Raw genomic sequence first — 26,485 nt, forward strand, 5'->3', positions numbered from 1 at the left:
TATGAAAGATGCTGTTTCTCATGGCAGGGGACAGATTAATAAGCTAGTTTCTTTTTTTGCTGCCAACTATTTTGCTTAAAATATGTATTTATGACTTTGATCTTGACTAGATTTTATAGTATCTGAGACTTAGATGAGCTATTAGGCAGTGACAGACGAAAGACCTACTAACTGAAACCTGAAACTGTAATTTTCAAGTCTGCAAGTAAATTCAGCTATTGAATTGAGAGCTCCAGCAGTGAGATATTTAATGATATCCACAAAAAAAAAGTAAAACCTCCTTGGTAATTCAGCATCATTTCTTCTTTACCTTTACGAGAGAGGAATAGAAGTATTATCAGCTACTAGTGAACTGCAGACTGCAGTGCTCACACTAAGCCACACAACAACACAGGAGGAAGGCTGTGAGCAACAACCTTCTGGGGAAGCAGGAGGTACTGCAGGTGAATGGCTCAAAGATGTTGGCAAAGAACAAACTGTGCTGGGCCTCCAAAAAAAGACACAAACTGTTACCAGTCAGCAGAAGAAACAGAAGAGAGCTCCACATGCCTACAGTGTCCCTCAGGAGAAGAAACGTGGCTTCCTTGGCTGTGGGTCTTACCACTCACCCATGACAGCCATAGAGTCTTACCTTTTTGTGTCTTCTCCACTAGCATCTGGACCTCTGTCTAGGGCCGTACTGCTCAGGCTCTCATCTGTGCCATGCTCAGTCTGGAGAAGAGGTCTAGTATCTGATCTGGGGACAGCTGGCCCTGCCACACAGCTGTCTGGCACATCCTGGGCATCAGAGGAGACAGCAGGCTGACTGGCTGTAGCAGGAAAAGGAGGTGGAAGTGGAGGAGGAGGAGGGGCAGCACTGGGAGGAGGGGGAACAACAAGCTTGCTTGGCTGGTCTGCATCCTCTGATTCAGAAATGACTATGGAAGGTTGCTCAGGCTCGTGCTTTTCTGCCTTTGTGTCCAACCTGCTGGCTGTGGCACCTGAAGGGGAAGAAGCAGCCCCATCCGGTGCTGTTCGTGGGGCTGACTGTTTCCCAGGTTTTTTCTTGCCCCTGGGAGTCCCTGATGTGCCCAATTTGCTGGAAGTCTCCTTAGAAGCTTTAGGATGAGATGATGTGGACGAAGGAGATGGTGATGAAGAGGACTTGGAGACTGGTTGTTTTTTTGCATGAGAGGAACTAGCTAAAATAAGAAAAGATAAAGCATTTTACAGTCTTGCAACAATAAAATGTTTACACTGCTTTTCTGCATGAATTGACATGTGCTCATATTAAAAAATTTAAAAAATTACAATTGATACTTCTGCAGTCCTTCATCTATATATTTGAGATGAGTAAATGTTGCACTTCAAATTTCACCTCTGAGGTGAGAAAAACAGAAACTATGAATACTTGCCCATGAACAGCAGAGGGGATCAGCCTCACAAATCAATGAGTTTGATGCTACCATTCTGCATTGGCCTATTATAACTTTCCTGGACATAATCTAAAAGCCCACTGGTTATTCCAAATGTGTTTAGTGCCCTATTAAACAAAATTGCTCCTGGAGAAAATTGCTCCTGACCTTTTCTATTTTGTGAATTTTTGGTCTAAGCACGAGGAGAACACCACAATTTTCCTTACGCTTTTCAATGAACACCTCAGAACCATTTTGAGTATCAGTTAATTACTTTTCACAATGTTATTGCAGTCAGTGTGGTCCTAGTTAATGGCAAGCAGCAGAGGATAGCAAAACAAGATGCACTTTCAACTCCAGCGAGGCATGTCCGTAAGACAGAGGCAGAAACCACTGATCTCACTCGGCACAAATGATTTCTAGAAGGAAGAAGACTGGAGGTCTTCATCTTACCAGTGACCAACTCAAGTAGCCTTGATAACTGTAGTGGCACAAGGGTTTGACACCAGCTGTACAAGCTGGCCGGTGATAGAGCTGTTTAATCTTGTGATACTTACTATATTGCAGCATGTATGTAGCAATGCCCAAATCTGCAAGAGATTCCAGCTAGCCTGCCTGCCCATGTGCATTCCAGTCACATTTCTGATTGCTATGTTCATGCAGCCATCATCTGGACTGGGAGCTTCAGCCTTCTGACTTTCATTTAAAAAGCAATAAAAATGACAACCTTCTTAACAATTCAGTCCTTCTCATCAAAATGCATGCAACTCAAATGCTTCTGCTGGAGTAAAAATGCATTAACCTCAAGAGAACAAATGAAAGCATTAGAAAGCTAATGTGGCTAAGCTTGGCCAGTAAAACAGAAAGCTGTAATAGAAATCTGCTGAAAGGTCTGCTTTACTTATAAGCATTTAAATAAAAACAAACCCCCAGCAGAGTAGGATAGAACCAAAATACAGATACTGTCCATAATAAGCTCACACTATAAAAATATCTTTCACAGTGAGACTGTTCTCAGTCTCAAAGAAGATGGAAAATAATTCAGAAGGCACATTATTCTGTTCTTTTCTGTAGGTGAGTGTTATGGTTTATAAACGTTTAGAGTGCTGTGAGGCTTTCAGTACATCTGGAAAAATCCACAGAAACTCATGACTTCAGGCAAATCACTGTCCCTTGTTGTGCTGAAGGCAAGTGTAAAGGGCACAGCACAGAATCTACTGGTACTGCACTAACCATACACATCAACTACAAATCACTGCCTTAGCTTAACAGCAAATCAAAAGGAAGCAAAGAAATGGTATAATTGCAGCAGAAATAGATGGTGGCTCCAACCTGCCTATTATTTAGCAGAAACCTTACTGAGTAAGTTGGTGGCAGTAAGAAAGGGCTCTGGTTCTGATCCAGCAAAGCACTTAAACACAGGCTGGAGGTCAAAAGAATGAGTTACGTGCTCACACTGAAGACCACCAGCATAATACAACTATACAGTCACACTGTAATTGCTGCTGGGAAAATGTTAAAATACATTTCCACTGCAAAAAACCTACATTATTCTCAGAACCTTTCTGGACCTGCAATCAGATACAGCAACTTGAAAGACTTTTCCCAGGGAAAATTCCCCCTGCACTTTCATGTGGGTCAAAAGTGCTACTGCTATTGTTGCTTTTGACTGGGCTGGCTGACAATTTTCTGTCATGCTTCTTTTTCAGTAGAAGATTTGAATTTTGTTTAAATTAAAAGTTTAATGGCTTTTATTTGCCTGTTGGCACATGTCCATGCTGAGATTCAAATCCCCCCTTCTTCCAACTCTACTATTCCAATTTGGAAGCCTGCTGTGGTGCCCCCAGGAGAGCCACAGCTTAGCTGTTACTCATATTCCTCTTCTCCATCATGGAACAGGATCACTAGCTGCATCATGTGTTTACTTTCACAGGAATCTGATAAACCTCTTGCACTAAATACTGCTCCAAGTCAGCTCTATTTTTTAAGTATTGCCCTACTTCAAATGAACACAATGTACCTCATGTTGGAAGAAATTACCAGTAGAATATGTACTATTTTATATAAGGGATATATTGATGTATTTTATACCCATATGGTCTTAAGCATTGCATAACATTTCAATAACATTACTAAAAGACAAATCTGGAATCTGAATATATTTTAAGAACTGAGGAGATACCTGAGAGCTTGTTACTAACCACTAGTCTAAACATTTATTTACATGATGGTTTGTTTTATTTCTGAAAGGTCTGCTGTTATAAGGTTCCTTTACCTGGGAAGAAGTAGCTTTTCCAGCTGCATGTGAAATATATGTAGCAAATTCTAGGTTTTCAAAATACTTATTCTTGTGGTTGCCTGATGTGTTAGGGACAGTTAATACCAAGTGAATGGACATTTTATGGCAAAGTTATTATTGTAACTTTAGCAGCCTTGCAATGTTTTCAAACACTCCCTTTCTGCGTGCTTTAAATACAAAACGTGCCAAAATGTGCAAGCTACAAAGAGGTATAGTTGGAGAGAAAACTGGAGGGGGTGAAGGGCTTTGAAAGACTGACAGATGATTGAAAACACAAGGCTTGTGTAAGTTGGCCAATGCATATATACAGTCCATTCATCATAATACTGCTTGTATTCAAATTATATTTGGATGTTTTAATTCAGGTCATCATCTAAATTGCAACCACTCAAAATCAAGACCAGTACCTTAAGAACAGCTACCTATAATCTTCTATCTAGCATCACTGCTGAATTTCAGTTTCAGACTGTAGTGATAAACACTTCTGCTATGTGCCTGATGATGAACATTTTCCATTTCCTGTGTGTATTCAGGATCACAGTAAGCCAGCAACCAGCTCGTTAGTTTTTGGGGGGGTTGTATTTTTTTTTTTTTCAGCTAAACCAACTGATACTCAACAGTCTTTAAAGATGTCTTCACGGTTTTATCCTTTACCTGTTTGATATCTAGTGATCTTGTCAAATTAAAGGGAATAGTGGATATTTCCAGCAGAAAGTTGCAGCAGTACCAAGACACATTTTGCTTTAGGGCAAGTCATATGTTTGATTTCAGAAGTCACCTTTTGCCCTGCTGATTGTTCAGCAGTTCTCGGGTCATTTTGTTGCCAACATTCACATCTGAGCTGGGACTACAGTCTCTGAAGTGCCTGGTGTTGGGCATACGCTCATTGAACAGCGAAATGATTGGTCTGGTGTCTAGGGTGTTTGCAGACAGCAGAACCAGAGCTCAGCTAGCTAAAAACATGCATGGCATGCTCGTGAGTATCACTGCTATGCACAAAGGCAGAAGTTACCATCAGACAAGCCAAGAACCCCCATGCACATGCACCCGCTGTAACTGGCACTGCCTGTGCAGTACTCACCAGCTTCTCGATTTGCACTGTGACTTGTTGGCTTGGGTGGTGGGAGAGGAGGCTGCTTAGCAGGAGCCTTTCCCTTTTTTTTAGCATGAGGTGCTTCGTTACTCTTATGGCTGGTGGTGGTGGAAGCAGCAACAGCATTTTTTGGTGGCAGCGGAGCTTTTTTAGATTTAGGCTTAGGTTTGGGTGATGGTGGAGCATGGGATGCCGGTATTTCTGGGCAGTGATCAGTAGTGCTCTCTATGGATAAGAAAGTGAACAGAAGCCAACTGACACAGACAATACACCACGTTCAACAGCAAGCCTGACAAGCCTGACTTGTTGCTGCTTGAGCTCTTGGGAATCAGGAGACACTTCTTCATCTTCTGCTTCTTGTTGAAGTATGATCTTAGAAAAAAATTTAACCCCCTTCTCATGGAAGATTTTTGCCTGGCACTTCTCACAGTCTCAACTGTTCTAGACCTACAAGGATCATCCTTGACTTTCAGTATCCCCCACTTGGCAACTAGCTGTGAACTAAACAAGGGAAATGCCATTTACTCCTCTAACAAATTCCCTCAGCATCTTTCCAGCCCTCTGAGATCAACAGGCTATAAAACTCAAATTCATGTGAATCTGGATGTGAACAGGGGCATTCTCTCAGCCACAGGCTCAAACATGGCTATGCAGCTGACATTTTCCCCTGAAGCAACCCATTCTCCTAAGCTGCAGACTGCAGCTCACAGCAACATTATTTTGGGCATCTTCCCCAGAGTATTCCTGCTCTTCAAAAAGAGATGAAGCTAAATCAAATAGGATATAATTTGCCATGGGAATGCAAGCTCTCTGGGTACTGTTAAAAGACTTCACTCTGAAGAAACAGCAGTTCCTTAGTCAACAGGAATTTGGACTGTATCTGCATTGTGTCATGCAATAGGAATGGTTCTGTAGAGTGAAAAAGCACCAAGGCCCCAATGGCCACAATGAGCACTTCTGGAGACTTGGCTGTGGTCTAGCTTCAGCCTAGTTCTGTAGATTGCATGCCCAGTAGAGGTCGGAGCACAAGTTCCTCTATGCATCTTTTGCCTTTGTTTCATCTAAAAGGAACCTGGCTCGTGTGCTCTGCAAACCAAAGAAGGGTAAGTGGGGATGACCAGGAAATTCACTTCAAAAGTGCACGCCTAATGCCAACTGTATGTTACTGCAGGTGTGTCATGTATAGTCCACATAAAACTTTGCAACATAATAGCTACAGTTGTAAGATTAGCTGTTCCCAGATGGGAATCTTTATCTATTAGATTATACCAGCTCTGTGCCTATCTGGCCTCAACCAAAGGGTGTTATAAAAGCAAAAGCATAACATCAGAATATACGGGTGTTATTTGCACGTTACTAAAAACTACAGCGGTTGGGAAAGAAAGGAGCCAAGAAAATACTGCAAGGACTTTTAACAGTCTCTTTTACCACTTGAGAGGAAACCAATTCATTTCTTGCAGTACATTCCTATTAAAGCCTCACTCTTACACACATTATATGGCTATTTCTGGATATTCTGTCTGTTCCCTGCTCTCTTCCTTCCCATGGGAAGGAAAAGATTCCCAAGAGATAAGCAGCACCTCCTCATTTTAAGGTTAGTAGATGAAAAACAGTATGTTGGACAACAATGACATCCTTTATGTCAACAAGAAAGCCTTTTCAACCTGTAGCTTAAGGCTTGTTAACATGAAACTACTGCATCACCTGCAGTTACTAAAAGCAACATGCACACATTTGTCTCTTCATGTGTGGAAGGGACTAACATTAACTGTCCAGTGTCTTCCTCCTTTATTTCCAGCTCATTACAGACTGATATGTTTTTGCTAATGTTTTGTGAGAACCATTGTACAGCAAGCTTTTACAGCTTTCAAACAGATTATTTCAAGTACAGATTCTTGTACTGCCTCTTTATTTTCCACAGAAAAAAACTCTGGACCAGAGAAAGACTTTGGAAAAAGAAATAAACATGTATATTTGTTACATTTGGCTCTCCTTTTTTTTTGTAGCAAAAAGCATCTCTGTGAAATTTCACCTACCTTCATTCAAAGATGAAAAACTGATTTAATTCTGAAAAAGCAGGACATTTTAAAATTTTAATTCCATTAATAAAAGACATTGCAATAAAAGGTAAGATTTTGTATTTTGAAGATCTTGAAGGACATAATGATCAGAAAGAATTTTAAGTGTACACAATTCTTTGATATAACTTTCACTTATAGGTCCGGCATGCTAAAATTTTATTTACGAATAAGAAAGAATTTAAAACTTATGTACTTATACAACATTACTGTGTTTTCTTTTCAGTCATTATAGCAAGGAAAATATTAAAAAGAGAACAAAAACCTGGTAAAAAGAAATATACCGTTCAACATATTCTAAAATAATAAAGTAATACAGATTTAGAATCTCAGTCAATCTACATTAAACTGTGTAACTGATTAAATAATGTGTATTAGAATTTTTCTTCCTATTCAGGAAAAACACACAAAATATAAGGGTAAAATTTTACTTAGTTGCAAATAAACACATTTTAGTGACAACCAACTAATAATTTTCAAATTTTCTTTGGAGAAATAACTAAATATTATAAATTAAAATCAAACTTGGATCAGTTAATTCGCATCAAAGTTCTTGCTTGCAGACTTCTATTGTGATTAAAACTGGCAATCTATATAATAATTATTTTAACTGAAATACCTTGCTGTCACTGGGATATCATCTTTATCTAGGACAGCTCTTCCCATACTGTTATGAACACCATACCAAGGCCTGGCACTCTTTCTGCACAGCAGTATCCTGTCTGCTCAGACTGCTACAGCTCTCAACAAGCCCTGACTGCCCCTTGATTATGTACACGCTCTTTCCTTGTCCTTGACCAATGAATCTTCTTTTTGCTCATAGCTATGAGGAAAGCTGTGGTAAAGATTATTTCCTTTGAACATGTTGTCCCTCTTGGTGTCATATTAGCTTTGTCACTTGTATCTTCATTAGCTTCATCTTTTTATCCTATGAGATAGGAACCTGACTGCCCTCTGTATCGGTCTGTACTTGCCCAAACTATTGTTTCTCATTTACTTTTGATATATGTATTTCCAGTTCCTTCTCAACCAGTCCACTATACCAGCTTTTGCTGGTGACAAGCCAGGTTTTGAAGCAGATGCTTTTCATTGCTTTTCCTCTGCAGCCCACCAGGCTTTGTGAATATTCAGTGACTCTCCTCCTCAGGTTCCCCTCTGCTGTGATGACAAAGCTGACAATTTTTAGGCCACCAGCATTGTGCTTGTTATCCTGGTCTGGTCCCTTCTTGATTTTCAGTGTCTAACCACAGCGTTCTCTCTTTTACTGCAAGTCTCTTACAACTTTTTGTGCGTTTGTCTGTATTTACGTAAGACACTACAATAAATTCCCAGTATATACGTAAGTACTCTACTAATACAAATAACTAATAATGGCAACTGTGGCTTGATCCTGAACAGTGACAGGGATGCTCTGATGTCTGTAAATGGCTCTAGATACAATTATGTTGTGACTGTATCTCCCTAACATGATTCTGCTTGAATATGGACCCATGGTCTTCATGCCTGCTCTTCTTTTGTATCTTTTGCCAAAATGAGGACGAGGAGGCATCTGAATCAGTTCAGACCCATCCATTTGTTCAAGCCAATCCCCCAGATACCTCAGTACCAGCTGCAATGTATTTTTCTTGCTGTTGTTTTTCTTAATGTAGACATCTGCTCGTCATGAACTGACCTTTTAATGAAAGGTCTCCAAAAGACCAGCAGATAGGAATATCTTTTATTCACTGCTGCTTTGATTAAGACATCTGCTGTAAAAGCAATCTGCCTATAAATTACTTTTTAAGTAGGAAAGCAAAGCAAATGTTAATGTCTCATTAAACATTTGGATCAATAATACGTTTATGTTTGTAACAAATTTTCCAAAGGCCAGATTTTCAAGAAAGCTCATTTTGAGACCAAATTTTCTTGTTCCCAGAAACTGTGATTGAGGCCAGACTCCCAAGAAAGCTGTGTTTTCATGTAAACACCTAAATTATGGGACCTTTTGCAAACTCTGGACCAAATGGACCCATGAAAATCCTGGATAAAGTTTCAGAAACTCAAACCAGGACACAGAAGCTATACATTATTGGGTTGTAAAATAGAAGAATTTTCTCCTTTACTTTTGTAAACTTCTAAGGAACTGAAGGCAAAATCTTTTCTACTCCAGGATTTTTTCATACAGCACTGGTGTTTTTTGTTTCTTCAGCTAGAGCACTGACATTAAGCTACCTCAGGGAAAACCAGTAGCACTGCAGCACCAGCACACAATCTACATCAACTGCAAAGCACCCTACTCCTGGAAGATGAGCACAACTCAGTGGAGTAACAGTATGCAAAACGGAAGTTGGAAATAATGTGTGTCTTTTGCAGGATGACTGCTTGCTAAATGAAACCCAGTAAGAGTTTTGAGAATCATTAGTTTCCTTTCCAGCCTAAGCAGAGAGATGTATTTTGATTAATCAAAATCCAGGAAATTGTCATTCAGAAACATGGGACACAGGGCAAGACAGTGTGTCTTTTGTCTCTTATTTGAACTCATTGACTGTGCTGATGCAGGTGGTCAACTCACACAAATCCTTTCATAAACTTCAGATTTAACCAGCTGCATTTTTTTTCCTGCTATTGCTACTAAAATTCTGTTCAATAAAAAGACCCATTCTAATTGTTAGAAGGCTTCCTTTAATTTCCAGATTAAATGTATTTCAAGCCACTGTTTATTCCTTTCTACTTGTGCCAGCATTGTCCTTTAGCCATGTTCTCTCCTGGCTACATACCAACTTGTTACATTCATCAGACACAGCCAGGGTCTCTCAGGCTCTGTTTCACTAGGCTGAACAAGAACAGCTGCCTCACGATGCTTTCTGCAGCTCTCGCTGCAGTTTTGAATTCATCTTTCTTGAAGATGGATGAGCAGCTCTGTACATTTGCAGAGTTCCAGATCTTTCTTACTCTACGATTTCAACAGCACCATGTGCAAGAGGTCTATAGAGAGACAGTATAGAAAAGAGGAGAGGGGGAGAAGGGACAGGTGCAGCATCTGACCTAAAGCCATCACATTCAGACATTTTGCAATGGTTCCAAGACTGAAAAAGGGGGAAAAAACAAACACTGGCTGTCATTTTACATTGCTACTTGCCTGACTTCTGTGTAAAAAGCAAGCTGTTAAACTGAGAGCACACCTAAAGGATCTTCACTGTCAGCTACACATTTGTACAATTTCTTGGTCGACAGGGGACTTGGAAAGTGAAAAGCATGTAGGCTTCTACATTCCCTTATACCTTCTGTATAGATATACTCAAATAATCCAATGTTTTGTTCATTAAAATCATGTCTACAATCTTATTTCTGGGCATCTTTCATACAAAGGAAAAAAAAGCATAGCAGCTTTATAATCAGGAGCTGATTCCTCTGCCGCTTGAGTCTGGTGTGTGAAAGCCTGTGCCCCCCACATCAGCCAAGTGGCACGAGCCAGCCTGGCTGACTTGGTGGACAGGCTCTACAAATACAGCTTTATCTAGAGTAGCTTTCCTTTTAATATTTGGATTCAGCCCCATTTACATAGTTCAGGTGATGAATCGAAGATGCACTATTCTTAGAAGAACTGGTTTTAGCCAGCAAATAACTCAGCTGGAATGAAAGATGCTTTGGGAGTCAGGCAAAAAAACCCAAACCCTTTTATATCTGGTGCTCATATCGATGATCTGCAGAGGGAAGAAAGTTTGCCTTGTCTTTCACAGTGAGTTGTTCACAGCATAAGCCTTCTGAAAGAAAGCAGCTCTTGTTGAGTCTATCTTAAATTCAAGAGGTTTTGTTCCACTTTGGGGAATCAAGCAAGGATCTCTGAGAAAAGGAACTGAGAAAATTTGACTTTGAAGAACGTTCCTTGGCAGACAAACTGAAGCATTGGTCAGCAACGATGCATGCTTGTAAGAACAGAGCTTATGCCTCCAACCTTCCTTTTTTTTGGCTACCCATGAGAAAAAGAAAAGATTAAATTTAACGGCAGATTTAATGGAGACCAGACATAGCATTGAGGAAAGAACACCTGAACCTAACAAACTAAGACTAGGAACCTTTGCCAGCTGTCATACGAGTTATACTGTGGGGAAAAAATGTTATGCACATGTATCTTATTAATTCATTTGAAGACAAGACTACTAATTGTTTCCATCACTGAAGGACATGAGAAAACCTGAACAGATCAGTCTGCTAGAAATGGCACAGGAACATTTCAGAAGCTTATGCTCCATGTCATCCACAATAGCCACAGCACCCACAACAGAGCTCTAGCTTCCTGCCAGGCAATTATTTATCTAAGCAGCATCTAACACACTTGGCTGATTGTATGCAAAATGAAACTTTTATACTTTTATCCAGGCAGTATCTTGCTTATGGTTACTGAGTCTTTCACTTCTTCAAGCCCAAGCTAACAACAAAATGTGGCAGTGTTTAACAGAATCATGAAAAGATTTGGCTTGCTGTGATAAAAATGAGTGAGACCTTGGCTTTTGGTCTTCTCCAACACTTCTCTCCTCTTTGTGATGTTCATACCCTACCTGGCACCTGGAGCACTGGGGTCTTCTGGAGCTACTGCAGACAAACACCACAGGTCAGGAGCCCTGCCATGATGGTATGTTCTATAAAGATGACCAGGGTGTGCTTCGACATGCTGCCTGTCTACTCATTGCTCTGTGTTCCTTCAAGGGTGCTCAAAGAGAATGGCTACAGTTTAGCTCCTTATCTTCTGCAAAAGATGCTAGTGATTTTTCTTAGTAAAAATAATTCAGAACTCAGTCCAACACAAACATAACATAAATACATTACCTAGGAAAAATATTTATTTGATTTATAATCTGCAAAACTTTATCCATCAGTTGCCTGTATTTTGTAAAACTTGTCAGCTTCTTATTATCCTGGCATAAAGGAGAAATTTCCTCTTAACCACCCTGCCCGGATGACTGATATCTCAGCATTACTACAAACAGTAACAGTTGCACTATTCAACTGCTGAAGGGATTTTTTTCACCACATATGAAAAGCACCTGTGAGCTGACAGGCAGCAGATGGGTACACAGTTTATGGAACTTGCTGGCACCACAGGGAACAGCTTTCAGGGGTCGTCTTGCTCACTGGCTTCTGCTTAACTCATTTTTATATGGCATGACTGAGCCTATTGTTTGCTCTGTTGATACTGTATTTTCAGGGCTCATGCTGAAACAACTTATTTCCTTTAACTTCTGTTAACTCCTAACATATTCCACATTCTACCACATATTGCTGCAACTCTCACCGTATTATCACAATGTGCCTGTATCACTTGTTCCTTTTTAAGCTTCCAGCTTCAGCAGCCATCATCATATTGGTATGAGAAGGTCATTTGCAAGACCAACTTGAACAAGAGAGCAAGTCAAGACCACCACCATTTCATAAAAACATTTTAAAGTAATCTCATAACATTCAGGGAATTAGATGCATTTTTTTGGAACATTTTTACTTAGACAGAGTTGGAACTGCTGCACACTGTGCTACTAAACAGCAGGAATTAATCCTGTCTTCAGGTCTTATAAACATGGGAAGTGTATATAACTTCCTTCAAGATTTACACACAAGAGCTCATGACTCTAAAAAGCTTAACATTAGCCTCACTAAAGATGAACTCCTTGCATCCATTACTCCTGATTATCCAGCTAGTATTCACTCCACCTTCCTCAGTTCTCATGACAGAGGGCTGTCATCTGAAGAACCAGCATGTGCTATGGTCTGAGCAGAAGACAGTGAGCTGGGTATTCCTGCTTCAGCTCCCCTTTTGATGCTCTCTGAGCAAACCTCCACTCTATGGTTGTTAGTTTCTTGCTTTGCCCGTGAGTGTAACACATACATACTGTATCTGCCATAAAAATTCACTAAGGATTAATCTGATGGGGAGATGCATCTGTGAGATGTGGTGGGTCTTACTCTTCCTCTGAGTTCAACCGACTTGGTCACCTTCTTGCTTCATGTGCTATAAAGTAAAGAATAACTGAACTGTATTCACAAGGACTGTTCAGTGAGTTGTACTGGATTTGCACTGTGTAACACTGCTGCTGAAGTGTGGAACTGATCCTTAATACCTCTGTGGGCATGTAACTCCACTGCAATACATCTCTCTTGTTCCTTTTCAGGGGATTCAGATGTTTACATGCAGAAGAACTTAATGTTTAAATTTAAGAGGGAGGCTGTTCTCAGTGTTTTGCATCTTCTGTATGGTCATACTGATATTCTATGAAGCCTACAATGCTAGGTTGTCCATTATTTGTTTTTCTTCACCATCCTCCATATACATTTCATTTTCTGAGAGGGACTGGAATAATAGCAACATATTCTTCTGTACTGAGTCTACTTCTGTACAGCAATAATTTTTAATTTCTTCCTGTAAGATCAACACCATATACAGGGAGTACAGAGTGTAATATAATCTTTTAAATAGATATTGAACAGTTTCTGCTTCACTGGAGTTCACCATTCTGCAGAGTCAGCTAGAAGGTATTTCAACATTGTTAGAAATGTGTAGTTCTAAAAAAACTGTACCTTAGGAAAACTTCCAAGACTTGACAGTTCCAAAGTGCTGAATTCAAGGATGCATAAAATAGTAAGCTTTCTGCTCTAACCCTAAAGCTAACCTGAACCATTTTAAAGGAGTTTTCAGTGGCTTTTGTTATTCTTTTCTCCTGACCCAATACACATCTGGTTCTAGTTGGCACCAAAATATAGACATATTTAAACGACATGAAAAAAGTCTAATCTTGCATTTGTCTTGTTTGGAGACAGGAAGTACCAGAAATCTCATAAGAAAGGCAGTTCTCCTTGGACATCCAGCCACTTTTTATATAGTCAAGTGATTTACATAGCTCAGAGAAGAATTCAAATTGTTTTGTTAGCCAAACTGACCCTTTCAAACTCCAGAGGCTCATTCATCACTAGGCAGGGGTTACTAAAAGACACTGGAAAAGCTGCTCAGTCTAACAGCCAGCCATGAAGTTCTTGATCTTTTGCATACTTGCTCTTTCCTCTAGGAAAATCCAATAAATTGAATAGTATTTAAGAACACTTTTGGACAGGGAAAAGAAGTGCTATGTTATTCAAGATGCTAGAGAAAGAAAATAAATCCTGTGTTTCTGCCTTAATCTTTACTTTTCCCTTACTCAGTCAAACTCCTATTACCAAGGTGGATCTGAATAAAGGTAACAAAATTAATATGGACTTTGGGATTTGGAACATAAGAAATATTTAGCAGCACTTAATGCAATTCATGTACAGAAAACAGTATCTTCCTAAAGTACATTTTCCATAATGACCTAGGTTCAGTTTGTGGCACTGATACAGCCTCTTGAGTACTTCTGAAGAGCTGGGCTGCAAGTATTTAACATTTAATAAAAAACAATGGGAATGAGCTGCTGAAGTTATTTGCAAAACGATCCACTGTTTTTAAGTAGCTTAAACACTTCTGAACATTGAACCCATGAGTCCCTTCTGCAATGACACTGCAAGGTGATGCACAGGCACTTAGGGTCCTCTTTCATGAAAGGAAATCCTGAAAGCAAAGCTTGCACGTGACTACAAGGAAAGGTTCACACTGAATTTAGAAACTTAACATCCCTGCACACATTTTCATGCTCAGACCATGCTTTTCTTTATGACCTTACTATACCATAGTAAAAGGCATGCCTACCAGTGATGAAATACTGACGTTTCACAAGGCTTATCTTCTCGGCAGGCTCTGCTGGCATCCTTGTGGAAGAACAGAACTCACAGCATGTATTGGTGCTAATGGAAGAACATGTTAATATTTTAAGTAGATGAAAAACAATTGGTGAAGAATGTGTTCATTTACCTTTTTGATCTTCTTTTTTCCCTTCCAATACTGATGCTCTCTCTGATAAAGCACCATTATCTCCACTGTCTTTTACCACACTTTCTTCCTGGATGGCTTGTTCACCAATGGCTATGGTGTGTCCATTTGAAGTTTCAAAATTTACTGTTACATCACCATCTGAAACGAAAATTTGAAAGCTATTGCTAGTTTAACTGTTTCCTCAGCTCCTACTGACAACACACAGCATCCCTCTGCTTTAAAGTTTCCATGGAAGCACAGCAGAAGACTTACTGATAGTGAAACATCCAGCCGCAGATCTGCTCTGAAAAATAACACTGTAAAGGAACTCTCTAAGCTCTCATGTTCTTTGGGTGGACATCTCTGCAGGAAGTACACATGGATTTTCAGGTCCAGTTTTGTGTCCGTACACATTAGCATCCCGTTCTCTTCCTCCCTGCATCTTGGTTTACACAACAAAGAAATGTGTGCATGGACCACAATGGAGCTGCAGTATGTTCCAACACGCCTCAGATCTGGACAATTAGGGGATAGAGTTGCAGGACAAGTGTGGTGCATCCCAGCAGGTAAATCAGTCAGGAATTCAGACAGAAGTTCTTAGAATATGTGTGCCTGCTTAATGAATAAAATAGGTCACAGCTCTGATGACATTTTACTCACTTACCCAGTCTACCTCAACCATGAGGTTTTTTGTAATCCTGAAAAAAAGTCTTTCTCTTCCCTACTTGTCTCTATATTCCTGAAAAGTACCACACACATAAAGCTGGCACACAGCTTTCTCTCTTCCATTTTTGATTGCTTTCTGTTCTCTGTAGCATGCATTTTAAAAGTGCTGCTGATTTTCTTCTCTGGTCATTTCTAAGGTTTGTTATCCTTACGTTGCTCACAGCCCACCTGCAGTTCACACATATGATTGCTTTCCTTTTGCAGGATTCTCCTGTTGTCCATCAAAAAATTTTGCAAATCTACCTGGTGTCTCGTTCCTCCCACTGCTTCTTCATTAACTGTCATAATTCCACTCTCTCTTCTCCTCCTCTTCCTTGCTGTGTGCTATCAGACCTGGATGTTTGGCAGTTCCCTGGTTCAAACACAATCATGCAGCCCCTCTCTTACCACCTTGGGCTGCTCCATGGGTTAAGCAGATGGTTTCATCCTCACCCACACACTAACTTCAACTTGATGTGTAAAAACTAAGTTCTGCCTTCTCAACCTTGTCTTATTCACTATAGCTGACAGTTGCACAAGGCCTCTTTCTTACAACATGTAGCTTCTTCAGCTCCTTTCTTCCAGGTATTCATAAACCCATTCTTTCCTATCTGCCTCCACCTGTGCCATTCCCACATCTTGTTTGTGTCCTGGTTTTGCAAACAACTCCTGCGTCCAAGTGGCACTTTCCAATTTCCACTTCTTTCTTCTTCATCCCATGTGAAACAGTCACTTTTTCACATTTTTTACCTCTCACGTTTCAAGACTCCATGTAATTTCCTCAGCTGGCTTTCATCTCCATAACCATTCCTTCCACATGCCTTCACATTGCTCAACCACTGTCTTTTCCATATCTCTTTTTTAGCACCTTCAAACCAATCTTGCATTCTTTCAAACTGCTCCTTAAAAATGATAGTTTTCATCAGACAGGAAGCACAATGTAATGAAGGCAACATAGACAGGTCTGATGTCCTTCTTGAGACAGGAGAAAGGGGAGAAAATTGTTCAACTTTACATCATTTTCTCACTTTGCTCAATGCCTGTAAGGGATCCAAAGTCCCATTCCTTTTTTAAGAGTGGGTTAGAGGGACAAGGACATCAGTGACCAAAGCATACACACTATTAGCACAAATTATAGGATTTACACTCAGACTGTAACCAACCTGAAGCATTACTACATGTCCCAGCAGTCTAAATGCAATTTACAACCATTAATGGACAAAGTCAGGCAGCTCCCCAGTAAAGCACATAGCAAAAAAATGTGTCAAATTTACAGATGCAGAAATCAAGCTACGGAGAGTTTGAATCTCTTCTTTTAAGTCTAAGACAATGGCAGAGACAAGTTCAGAAGCCAACTATGCTGAATATCATAGTCTGGAGATTAGCAAAACATTGTAAAGACAAGTGAGATCACATGTCAACAAACAAGCCCTTTACTTCTAAATATCAATGCATATGTCATTAAACATACACACTGATACTTTCATGAGTCTTCAGCTCAGGCAGAGCAACAAAGTTCTAAAAGAAAAATACTCTTGGGAATCATGGAGTTCTTAGACTCCTTGATGAAATGACAAATGGTTTAATTGTAAGCTACAGAAAATTATCTTACTCTCTTTAGTTTTATTTGATCTAGATTTATAGAAGATCAAGAATATTAGAAAGGATATCACTAGACATAATCAGATGTAGCACAGAGGTGGTAACCATGTTAACTCATGTTTTTCAAAACACAAATTCTGCTTAATACCAGTTACTAAATCTTAGAGTATTTTGAAACAAGTGGTGCCTTCCCCATAGTTTTATGCTTTTGCCATTTGTGAACTGTGGTCTGTGTGATAGTGGTGGGGTCTGCCTGATCCCACCACTGGTACTTTTAGATACCTGAAATGGCAGCTATTGCTTTTGCCTGGCAAACCACAGGAGTCACATTATTTACAGGGAGCACCAAAATCCTTGAGGATATGACCAGAAGCCAGATGGTGTACCTATGGCAGGAGTAGTTTCAGAACACAAATCTCTCTACTCCAACTTTAGTTCTTTGTCACCTGGTCCAAGTAACCTCTCACATCCCTCAGCTTTGTCTCCTCATACCTACGTGGAAGCAATGTGATAGTGGCTTCATCATCCATGTTTAGCACTTAGGAGCTTAAGTCTAGTTAACATGTTATCACCTTGCTCAGGCATTTCCTTCAGCACTCCCCTTCTTATCAGCTCCTCTCTGCTTTGTCTTGTCGAAATCTTCCTTTCCAACACTAAAGAAAAAGCACAGTTAAGAATAGATTTATTCTGATACTGCTGATGCTGAAAAATATTTTTATTTTAAAGAAACCCTGAGAAATCTTGTTTCCTCTGATTCTGCAGGAGAAGTTGCCTTCATGGACACTAGGAAGATATTCCCCCACAATTTCAGGCACAGAAGGGAGGATTCACCTGATCCAATGCCTTCAGATGAGTGAAGTGATCTTTATAGTCAATGGAAAGAGGTACCTCCACAGTTAAAGTCAATTTATCTTAGCATAGGTTAAATGTTAAGAGCACCTCTTTACCATTGACTGGGGTGAGTAGCTCAGCTGGAGATAGCTCCATCTGCTTTATAGATATTTTGAATTAGGAGAGACGAATCCTTCTCAGAGCAAGCAACTCAAAAAGTAAACCTTATGACATGAAAACTGTTTTAAAGGAAAACAAAAAAATAACCTTAAACAGAAGTTAGAAAGTTATCTTCTAAAAGGGAACAACATCCTCATCAAGGCTGGTTGGCTTCCATGGAAAAAAAAATGCAGCATCCTGTTTTTAGCTTAAAAAATGCAGCATACAACACACAAAAAAAGACTGTGACTTGAAGCATTTTAATCATTACGTTTATTTCTCATGGGAAAAAAGCTAAATAGCTTTAAAGGGAAAAGCATTTACAGATGGCAAAGTAGAATAACTCCCCACTCCATGTCCAGACCAACACAATTTTGGTCAGTGGTCTGGGAGGCCACTGTAATGATTAGCAGAACCATGGTGCTCAGCCCATAAAATGTGAGCGTCACTTGTGAAATCCTGTCTTTACAGTTAGGAAAACTAAATCTTCCATCTTGATTCTGTTTACATACAGACATCAAAACCCACATGATGTTTGGAGCTCAAGACAAGGGCATGTGGCAAAGCTTCAGCCATGCTGGACTTCAACCTATTAATGCTATTGTACAGGGCTATTTATCTCATCAATTAATTCAAACACTCTGGTAATCCAATTACTCTCTATGCCAGCCTAATTGCTGTATGCAAATTAAATACTGCAAGAAGTATTCTCAATCCCACTTGTGCCAGCCCAGTTGGAGTGAACAGCCTTATGGTGAAAGGACGGCTCCCGTGAAGGCACGCAGAGAGGCAGTTTGCTCGGCTCTCCTGAGAAATTTGCCCTCCAAGCCTAGCAGCTGACAAACATCTTTGCCCTCAGCAGGTAACTCCAGCTCTGACTCACAACCAGGCACACTGAAGGCATCAGGAGCCTGAAGGCATCACTGCTCATGGCTTCCCACTCCCCTTCTCTGCCAAGGAAGGGGATGGTTGAACAGAAGATTAAGCAGATTCTGTGCTTCTCAACCTCAGAGCACCAGATTTACTTCTCATGCTGCAAAGTGAGGGAATTCTGCAACTGCTCCACATGGGATGCATTTCCCTACCAAAAAAGCATCCACTCCTGGCAGAAGAACTGGGGGCAGTAACCATTTTGACTGGCCCTGTTCAAGCTACCCATGCCCTTGAGATCAACAGATTGTAAATGCAAACAGTAGTGGCGCAAGAACGTTTAAGTCTGTGCTTATATGCTCAGGTACTCTGGGATCTGTCCATGAAAGGTCACACCTTCATGGAATTCAGATCACATGTGACAATATAAAGGAGCCTGTGAGTGTGGCTGCAGACACTCAATGTAACCCGGCCTCCTTGGGGAGAGTGTGGTAGCCTGAACAGAGATCAGGTTAGACTGCTTTGGGTCCCAATTCTACATTATGCAGAAGCTCTTCCGATTTTTCTCCATTACTTTTTAAGGTATATGCTTTGCAACTGTGTGTCACACGTGATACTGGCACGGCAAACAAAGCACAGGAGCATGCCCTATTATTGCAAAGACTTTTTCATGTAGGGGAACATATATACTCTCTTATTATTATTTCAGCTTTACAAGTATTACCTACTTCCTACTATTTTTCATCTCCGCTTCCTTTTCACATCTATTTTTCTTGGGGACAGTGAAATGAGATTCTATCTTTTTTTGTGGGACTTCATACAATATCACTTGAAAACAATGATGCTCTTTTTGTCAAGTTCAAGATCATTGAGTAAGACCCTTCATTAATGTCTCTCTCTCTAGTTTTCAGGATGGTGTATTTTTTCAGTTCCACAGCACTGAATTAACAACTGTGTCAAATTAATTATCATGGAAAATGTCATTTGGCATTAGAAGACATTAACCTCTTACACTTTCACTGGAAGGCCTCAAAGCCTCAAACCAGGACAACACTACACAGGTTTCATAACATTCCTTTAGACATAACTATCTCCATTTCACAGATTAGAAAATTCACCAAGAGATAAGAAGCTTAAGTCCCCACTCTCCATTATCTAAAATGCTAGCCAAGAGCACTGTTTTATTTAAACTGATTAAGCTTGGCTGATTCAGCTTGAAAAGCTAATGTATTTAAGATATTATTTCCCCAAGGAAAAACTTCAGAAATCATGCTAGTATTTGCTATGAGTAGCGTAATTTTAATTCCTACAAAGAAAAAGGCAGACTTTAATTTAAATCAAAGTGATCAATAATTTGTCCCTTTGTGTAAGAGGATGAGTAGCCTGTCTACTTACAAACTTACGCTGGGTGCTATTTAGCCAGGCTGGACTCATAATTTATTGCATATTGCAGACTGGATTATACAATACAATTCACATTTACACAGTCAAGTATTTCAATTATCACAGCCCAACTGCACTGAGCTTTAAGGATCATAAACTATTAAGTTGAGCTAATCACATTTGACTACTATTATGTTTCAGTAAACTCTTAAAACAAGAGTTACAAAGTGAAGTATTTGTAGTCAGGAAATTTCTGAATGAAGGTGAATGGGTGTGCAGATGCTATGACTTTTATTTGCTTGTTATATATTCTACTTTTGCTATCCCTGCCTCACTTAGGATACCGACTGCATTGTGTTCAACGAGCCACTTCTTTGCCTACATTTTTAATGTTACCTTTCAATCTGGGAGCCAGACCTGCTGACATTTGTTAAGTGTATAATTTGGGGTACCTTTTCAGGTGTGATTTCCTGCATTAAAATTGTCATCAAACAAACAAACACCACCAAGCATAAGAATTTTAGATGAATTGCCTACTTGTGGCTCAAATTATCTGCTCAACAGAAGCAAAACTCTAAATGTTGGCCATCTGCTGCTGAGCTAATGGCATAGACAACTGTAGAAAAAGTTACTGTCTACCACCTGAGATGGGTATCACTGTTTTTTGTCTTAGAAATAGTTCTATCTCCTGAGCTTGGTACAGCAAGATGACAGCACTTTGTTGCTTCCACCACTGTCTCACTTGGCATACTCCCTCCTCTCACCATCTCTGTCATGACTTCATCATCTGGGTCTTTCTCCTTCACTTGAAGGAGTTTAAAGTTCTTACCTTCTGTTTTCAGACCTACTTCTCTTTTCTGCCTTCTCCTAGTAGAACCTGCCACAATACACTACCCATTTGCTTCTCCCATAAGCACACCTTTGTCTCTATTCCTCTATTCCCACTGATGATTGTTTTTGCAATCTCTCATCTTCCAGGTTATTACCTATTCCTTACTCAGAAGCAGGTGACTAGTACTATCCTAGAACAAATATATGAGGAATACTGTTAGCTCTACCACCATTGTGTGGACATCCTTGAGCTGAGTGACCAGCTGATCCCATGACTACAAATATCTTGTTGTATGTCTATATAATAATGTGTGTGTAACTTGCATCTGTGATATATATGTGTATATATAAAAGCGTGAATACATGTAACATTTCAACACCAACATATGGTTTATAACATTAAGCAATAATAAAATGGAAATAAAAATGTCTCCATCTGTATACATGTACATACTGAGGATCAACTACGCAAACAAGTCAGTCCTGACTCTGAGTGCAATTGGTTATCAAAGCTTGCCTGGTGAGGAAGGCTGAGGCAAGAATGGCTCCACTCTCAGACATCATAGAATCATAGACAAGTTTGGATTGGAAGGGACCTTTAAAGGTAAATAGCCCCTGCAATGAGCAGGGACATCTTCAACTAGATCAGGTTGCTCAGACCCCCATCTAGCCTGACGTTGATTGTTTCCAGGATGGGTAATCTACCACCTCTCTGGGAAACCTGTAAAACATTTCCTTTTTATATTCAGTCTGAATCTACCCTCTTATAGCTTAAAACTGTTGCCTCTTGTCCTATTGCAACAGGCCCTGCTAAAAAGTCTGTCCCCAGCTTTCTTATAGGCCCCCTTCAGGTACTGGAAGGAGCTATAAGGTCTCCCCAGAGCCTTCTCTTCTCCAGGCTGAACAGCTCCAACTCTCTCAGTCTGTCTTCATAGCAGAGGTGCCCCAGCCCTCTGACCATTTTTGTGGCCTTTCTCTGGACCCATCCCAACAGGTCCATGTCCTTCCTGTGTTAAGGACTTCAGAAATGGACACAGTACTCCAGGTGGGGTCATACCAGAGCAGAGTACGGAGGCAGAATCACCTCCCTTGAGCCCTGCCAACTCAAAAATATATCATGTAAAAATATTTCTTCTACTGCAGTCAAATCAAAGCTTGCCCTGACTTCAGGTGTAACTGTCAGCAAGAATGTAAAATTACCACACTCCATGCAGCCCTCATTTATTGGAGTAAATCTTACTTGCCCAAGGGATCCCACAAACATTTGAATTTTTAGCCAAATACAAATAATAGTAACTCTAATCATAAGAACAGTTACCTCAAAAAGCCGTTTCCATCTCTCCCTCCCTACATCCTCAAAAGACACTGCTTAGTGGTATTCAGCAACTACAGACCTCAGGCAGTCTTAAAACCCATTCTCTGACTCAGAGTGCTCTGAGATTCTGGATATTCTCCAGTCTTTAGTTGTGCTCTTCCAAGAGAATCTCGAGAGAATTCAGACTTTTACTTTTTCTCTGACCTAGTAAGAGCTAAAATTGCCTTCTGCTCCCTGTCTGTCTATACTCTCACAGCGGAGCTTTGAAGTGGCATCTACTTCATGCCAAGACACAAACTGCTGCCTTCTTTTCCTTCACAGCAAAACATTGCAGAGGGGAGAAACCCTTGAGATGACGCCGTTTTCTGTTTGTTTTTACATAATTTTGAAAGCCCTCTAGGCAGAAAGTATCCAACCAGTGCCCAGAGAACAGATTTTCTGAGCTACAGCATGAAAGTTATGTTCCTAAAGGAAAAAATTCCAACCAACATTCCCACATTGGCACAAATATTTCCCCACGTAGTGCTCCATGTTTTTTCTGATGTTTGTGGTATTTGCTGTTTGTGACCATCTTTTGGTTGCTAGCATAAGAGACACACGAGATTTTGTCAAAGGCAGATGCCCTGGCAAAGTTGTAGCAGGAACCTATTTCAAAAAACCTATTGAAAAGCCAGATAAAGCAATCAGAGTTCTTTCCAATAGCATGTATTTTGTCTTAGAAGGAGCTCTTTCTTCAGCTCCATACAGATTTATCAAGTTGTAGCCCTGTTAAGAGAATAGGCAATACATGTGACCACCATGGTTTGGTCTCCCATGGTCTCAGGCCAGGAAATCAGCTTCCTGCACGTAAGCTACACACACACTCTACATACACATACCCTGTTCTGTCATGTAAACACATCTCTGATCAAGTAGTCTGAGGAAGAGGATTTCCTGTAGGATTTTTATTCTGTATGGATGTTTTCCCATTTCTTTCTCAAGTTCAATAAGCAAGTTTCTTCTGCTGTGTCAGTTAGCACGCAGCCAAGGGCAACTTGCCAAGTAAACACATCTTCTCAACCTCCATTGGTCCTGGGTCTGCTTCCTGAAGAACATTATTAATTGCCCCCTCCCCCAAAACTACCAGCTGAGGCAAGATGAAAGCAATTTCAAACTAGTTTTTATTTCAAATTCCAGCCTCACAGGAAGCACATACACAAATGTAAGTGATTCCGTACCTTACAAACATGGAGTTTAAAAAGCAAATTAATATCTCCCTATAGGTCTAAGGCTTCCTGACAGCATATAAAGATATGCTTTCATTGCAAGTTAATCTGATTTGCTCTGAAAAGGTATAGCTTATTCATGGTGTGGCTGGGGCCAGAACCCTGCCTGTTTCTGGGATTTCTGGGGACACAACCCCTCACAGTTCGTGCTGCAGAACAGTACAATTTACCTCAGTTGTTCTCCATATTAAAATATCTGGGGAGACCATCTGCACTTCTGGCCAAGACAGAGAAGAAACTGCAGGAGGGCACTGGAAGTCAACACATAAATTACTAACCTATCTCCACTCCTACAAGCACCACCAGTACTACTACTGGGCAACCATCATGGATGAAAGGTATGTCTAGTCCACAACAGGCTGCTGACACAGGTCAGAAAGTACAGTCAGGCTTGGGAGGAAACATATACCTTTTATGCAGGTAGGAGGGTAAACAACAGTAACACCTAGCAAGACTATACACTGTATTTGCCTTGAAAATGTACTCCAAATCTTTACTCTGTGGAGATTAGTCAATACTTAGATATACTCTTTTTTCTCAACATAAAAGGTCAGAAACTGTTCTTGTGCCACTTTAAAATACCTCAATTTGTAGGTTACATCTGAAAGAGTCAAAAGGCGTAAAGCTCTCATATGAAATTTAGGGGGGAAATAATATGGGAATCTTTAATTTATTTTTAGAACTCTTACAACTCATAGTATCCATATTTACTTTATTTTAATCTCCCTGTCTGAGAGAGTCAGTCTTGCCAGTCCTTTTGAGGTGAAAGTCAAGATTTTCAGATATCACATAATTCCTGGAGTTTCACTTTAAGGGGAAAAAAAACAAAAGCACTAAATACGCCAAGGTTGACAAAATGCATGTAAACTGGGACACAGGAATGTGAGTTGATATACTGAATGTACAAAATAACACAAAAGTTTTGAAAACCTAAAATTTATTCCCTTTGCCACTATGTTTGTATAATTCTGACCAAATAAATAAAATTTTACAACGTAGCAGGATGGATAAGCAGAAGCTCACTAAAAATAGAGCATATGTACTCCTTAGAACAAATACATCTGTCTGCTGAATAATAAAAAAATACCAGAAGTTCCCAACCCTCCTGTAAAACATCTTCAGTTCTGTTCACCAACACATGCATTGAATTTTGCATATTTACTCTTCACAAACTACATAGGTACTGAAAAATTGTAATGTATATAATTCAGAGCATGAGAATGGTTTTGTGTTTTATTAGCTGTTTTACATTATGTTATTAAATATAATAGCAGTCTTTACTGCTTAGAAGCTTGGTATGTACTACATGGCTATCTAGCAGGATGCTAGCTAAACAAAGAAGTAAAAAATGGCACATTTTTCAGGATAATTTAAAAGTCTCTATGTAGAAGATGATCCACCTAGATACACAAGATACACAAGCACTTAGTGAATCAATTATCTTAGTTGCTTTTTTGCCACAAAGGACTACTAAATATAAAGTCCTATGCCTGGACTTAGAGCTTGGATTTCAGTTAGTCAACTCAGTGTTACTTCCAGTGGAGGGCAACAAAGACGATGGGGGGATTGAAGCATCTCCCTTATGAGGAAAAGCTGAGAGAGCTGGGCTTCTTTAGCCTGGAGAAGAGAAGGCTGAGAGGAGACCTTATTAATGCCTGTAAGTATCTAAAGGGTGGCTGCAAGGAGGATGGAGTCAGGCTCTTTTCAGCAGTTCCCAGTGACAGGACAAGGGGCAATGGGCACAAGCTGAAACATGGGAAGTTCCATTTAAATATGAGGAAAAACTTCTTTACAGTGAGGGTGACAGAGCACCGGAACAGGCTGCCCAGGGAGGTTGTGGAGGCCCCTTCTCTGGAGATATTCAAGACCCACTTGGATGCAGTCCTGAGTAGTGTGCTCTAGGGGATCCTGCTTTAGTAGGGGGGTTGGACTAGATGATCTCTAGAGGTCCCTTCCAACTCTGATAAAGCCGTGATTCTGTGATTCCTTCAGCATTGAACTTTTCCTATCCACAATACCATTTACCATTGTGCTGACAATTAACTTCCACTTTTCAATACATAATTATATATAATCGTGTATTCAACTGATGAGAAGAGCTCCCACTTATATGATCTATGGACTATACTTCACTTTCACCATCAACTCTATTCTTCTGCTGATTTGTGGTGCAAATTCTCCTAACCTTTATAGATTTCTGTTTGCACACAGGTGCTCATTTTCTAGGAAAGATCAATCACAAAATAAAGCTTTAACTTTGAAAAAAAGACAAAGATGTCTATATTACTCTCTTAGTTTCCAGACCTGAAAGGCAGTGCTGCAAAACAACAGCTGAAATGAAAAAAAAATCAGGTTGTCTAAATTTGAAGAAGTCATCCAAAAGAGTGGCTTTGTTTTTTCTCTCTGCTTCAGTAATCACAATGCTAGGACACAAAACCAAGTGGCAACCTTCACAGGAGAGTAAAAACTACTTATTCTTACTATGTTCTGCAGTATTTGCTTTTAGCTGGATCAGGTCTGTGATCTGCTCATCACAAAGCTGGTGCCAGTACACAGGAGGCAGCAAAAGTGAACAGATACAGCTGAGAGAACTGGGATGACCAATTATCACCTGAAAATTAATTTCAAGTTAGTTAAGATGGACACTGCTTTCCAATTACTACCTCTTTCTTAAGAGTAATACATACAGCTATGCACTGGGAGCACAGAGTGGCAAAATCAGACTCACTGTAAAACGTCACAGATACTTAACGATAATAGTATCTTAGCTCTGATGGTCTGGGTATGTACATGCAGGAGGCTTCAGGG

At 40.0% G+C, this 26,485-nt stretch overlaps 1 protein-coding gene across 5 annotated transcripts in view; it reads right to left on the reverse strand.

Moving 5' to 3' along the window:
• PHACTR2 (phosphatase and actin regulator 2) overlaps window positions 1-26,485 on the reverse strand; it is a 106,832-nt gene that overhangs the window by 19,460 nt on the left and 60,887 nt on the right. For 3 of the 5 annotated variants that reach the window (XM_051614211.1, XM_051614209.1, XM_051614210.1), the window contains 4 exons: window positions 17,596-17,676; window positions 14,717-14,875; window positions 4,775-5,011; window positions 632-1,181 (listed from right to left, as the gene is read on the reverse strand). In XM_051614211.1, coding sequence (XP_051470171.1) covers window positions 632-1,181; window positions 4,775-5,011; window positions 14,717-14,875; window positions 17,596-17,676 — 1,027 coding nt within the window. The remainder of the gene's footprint in view (window positions 1-631; window positions 1,182-4,774; window positions 5,012-14,716; window positions 14,876-17,595; window positions 17,677-26,485) is intronic. The other 2 variants (XM_051614212.1, XM_051614213.1) reach the window with 2 other exon arrangements.

Source organism: Apus apus, chromosome 3, assembly GCF_020740795.1.
Source record: "Apus apus isolate bApuApu2 chromosome 3, bApuApu2.pri.cur, whole genome shotgun sequence".
In the NCBI taxonomy this organism is placed as follows: Eukaryota; Metazoa; Chordata; class Aves; order Apodiformes; family Apodidae; genus Apus; species Apus apus.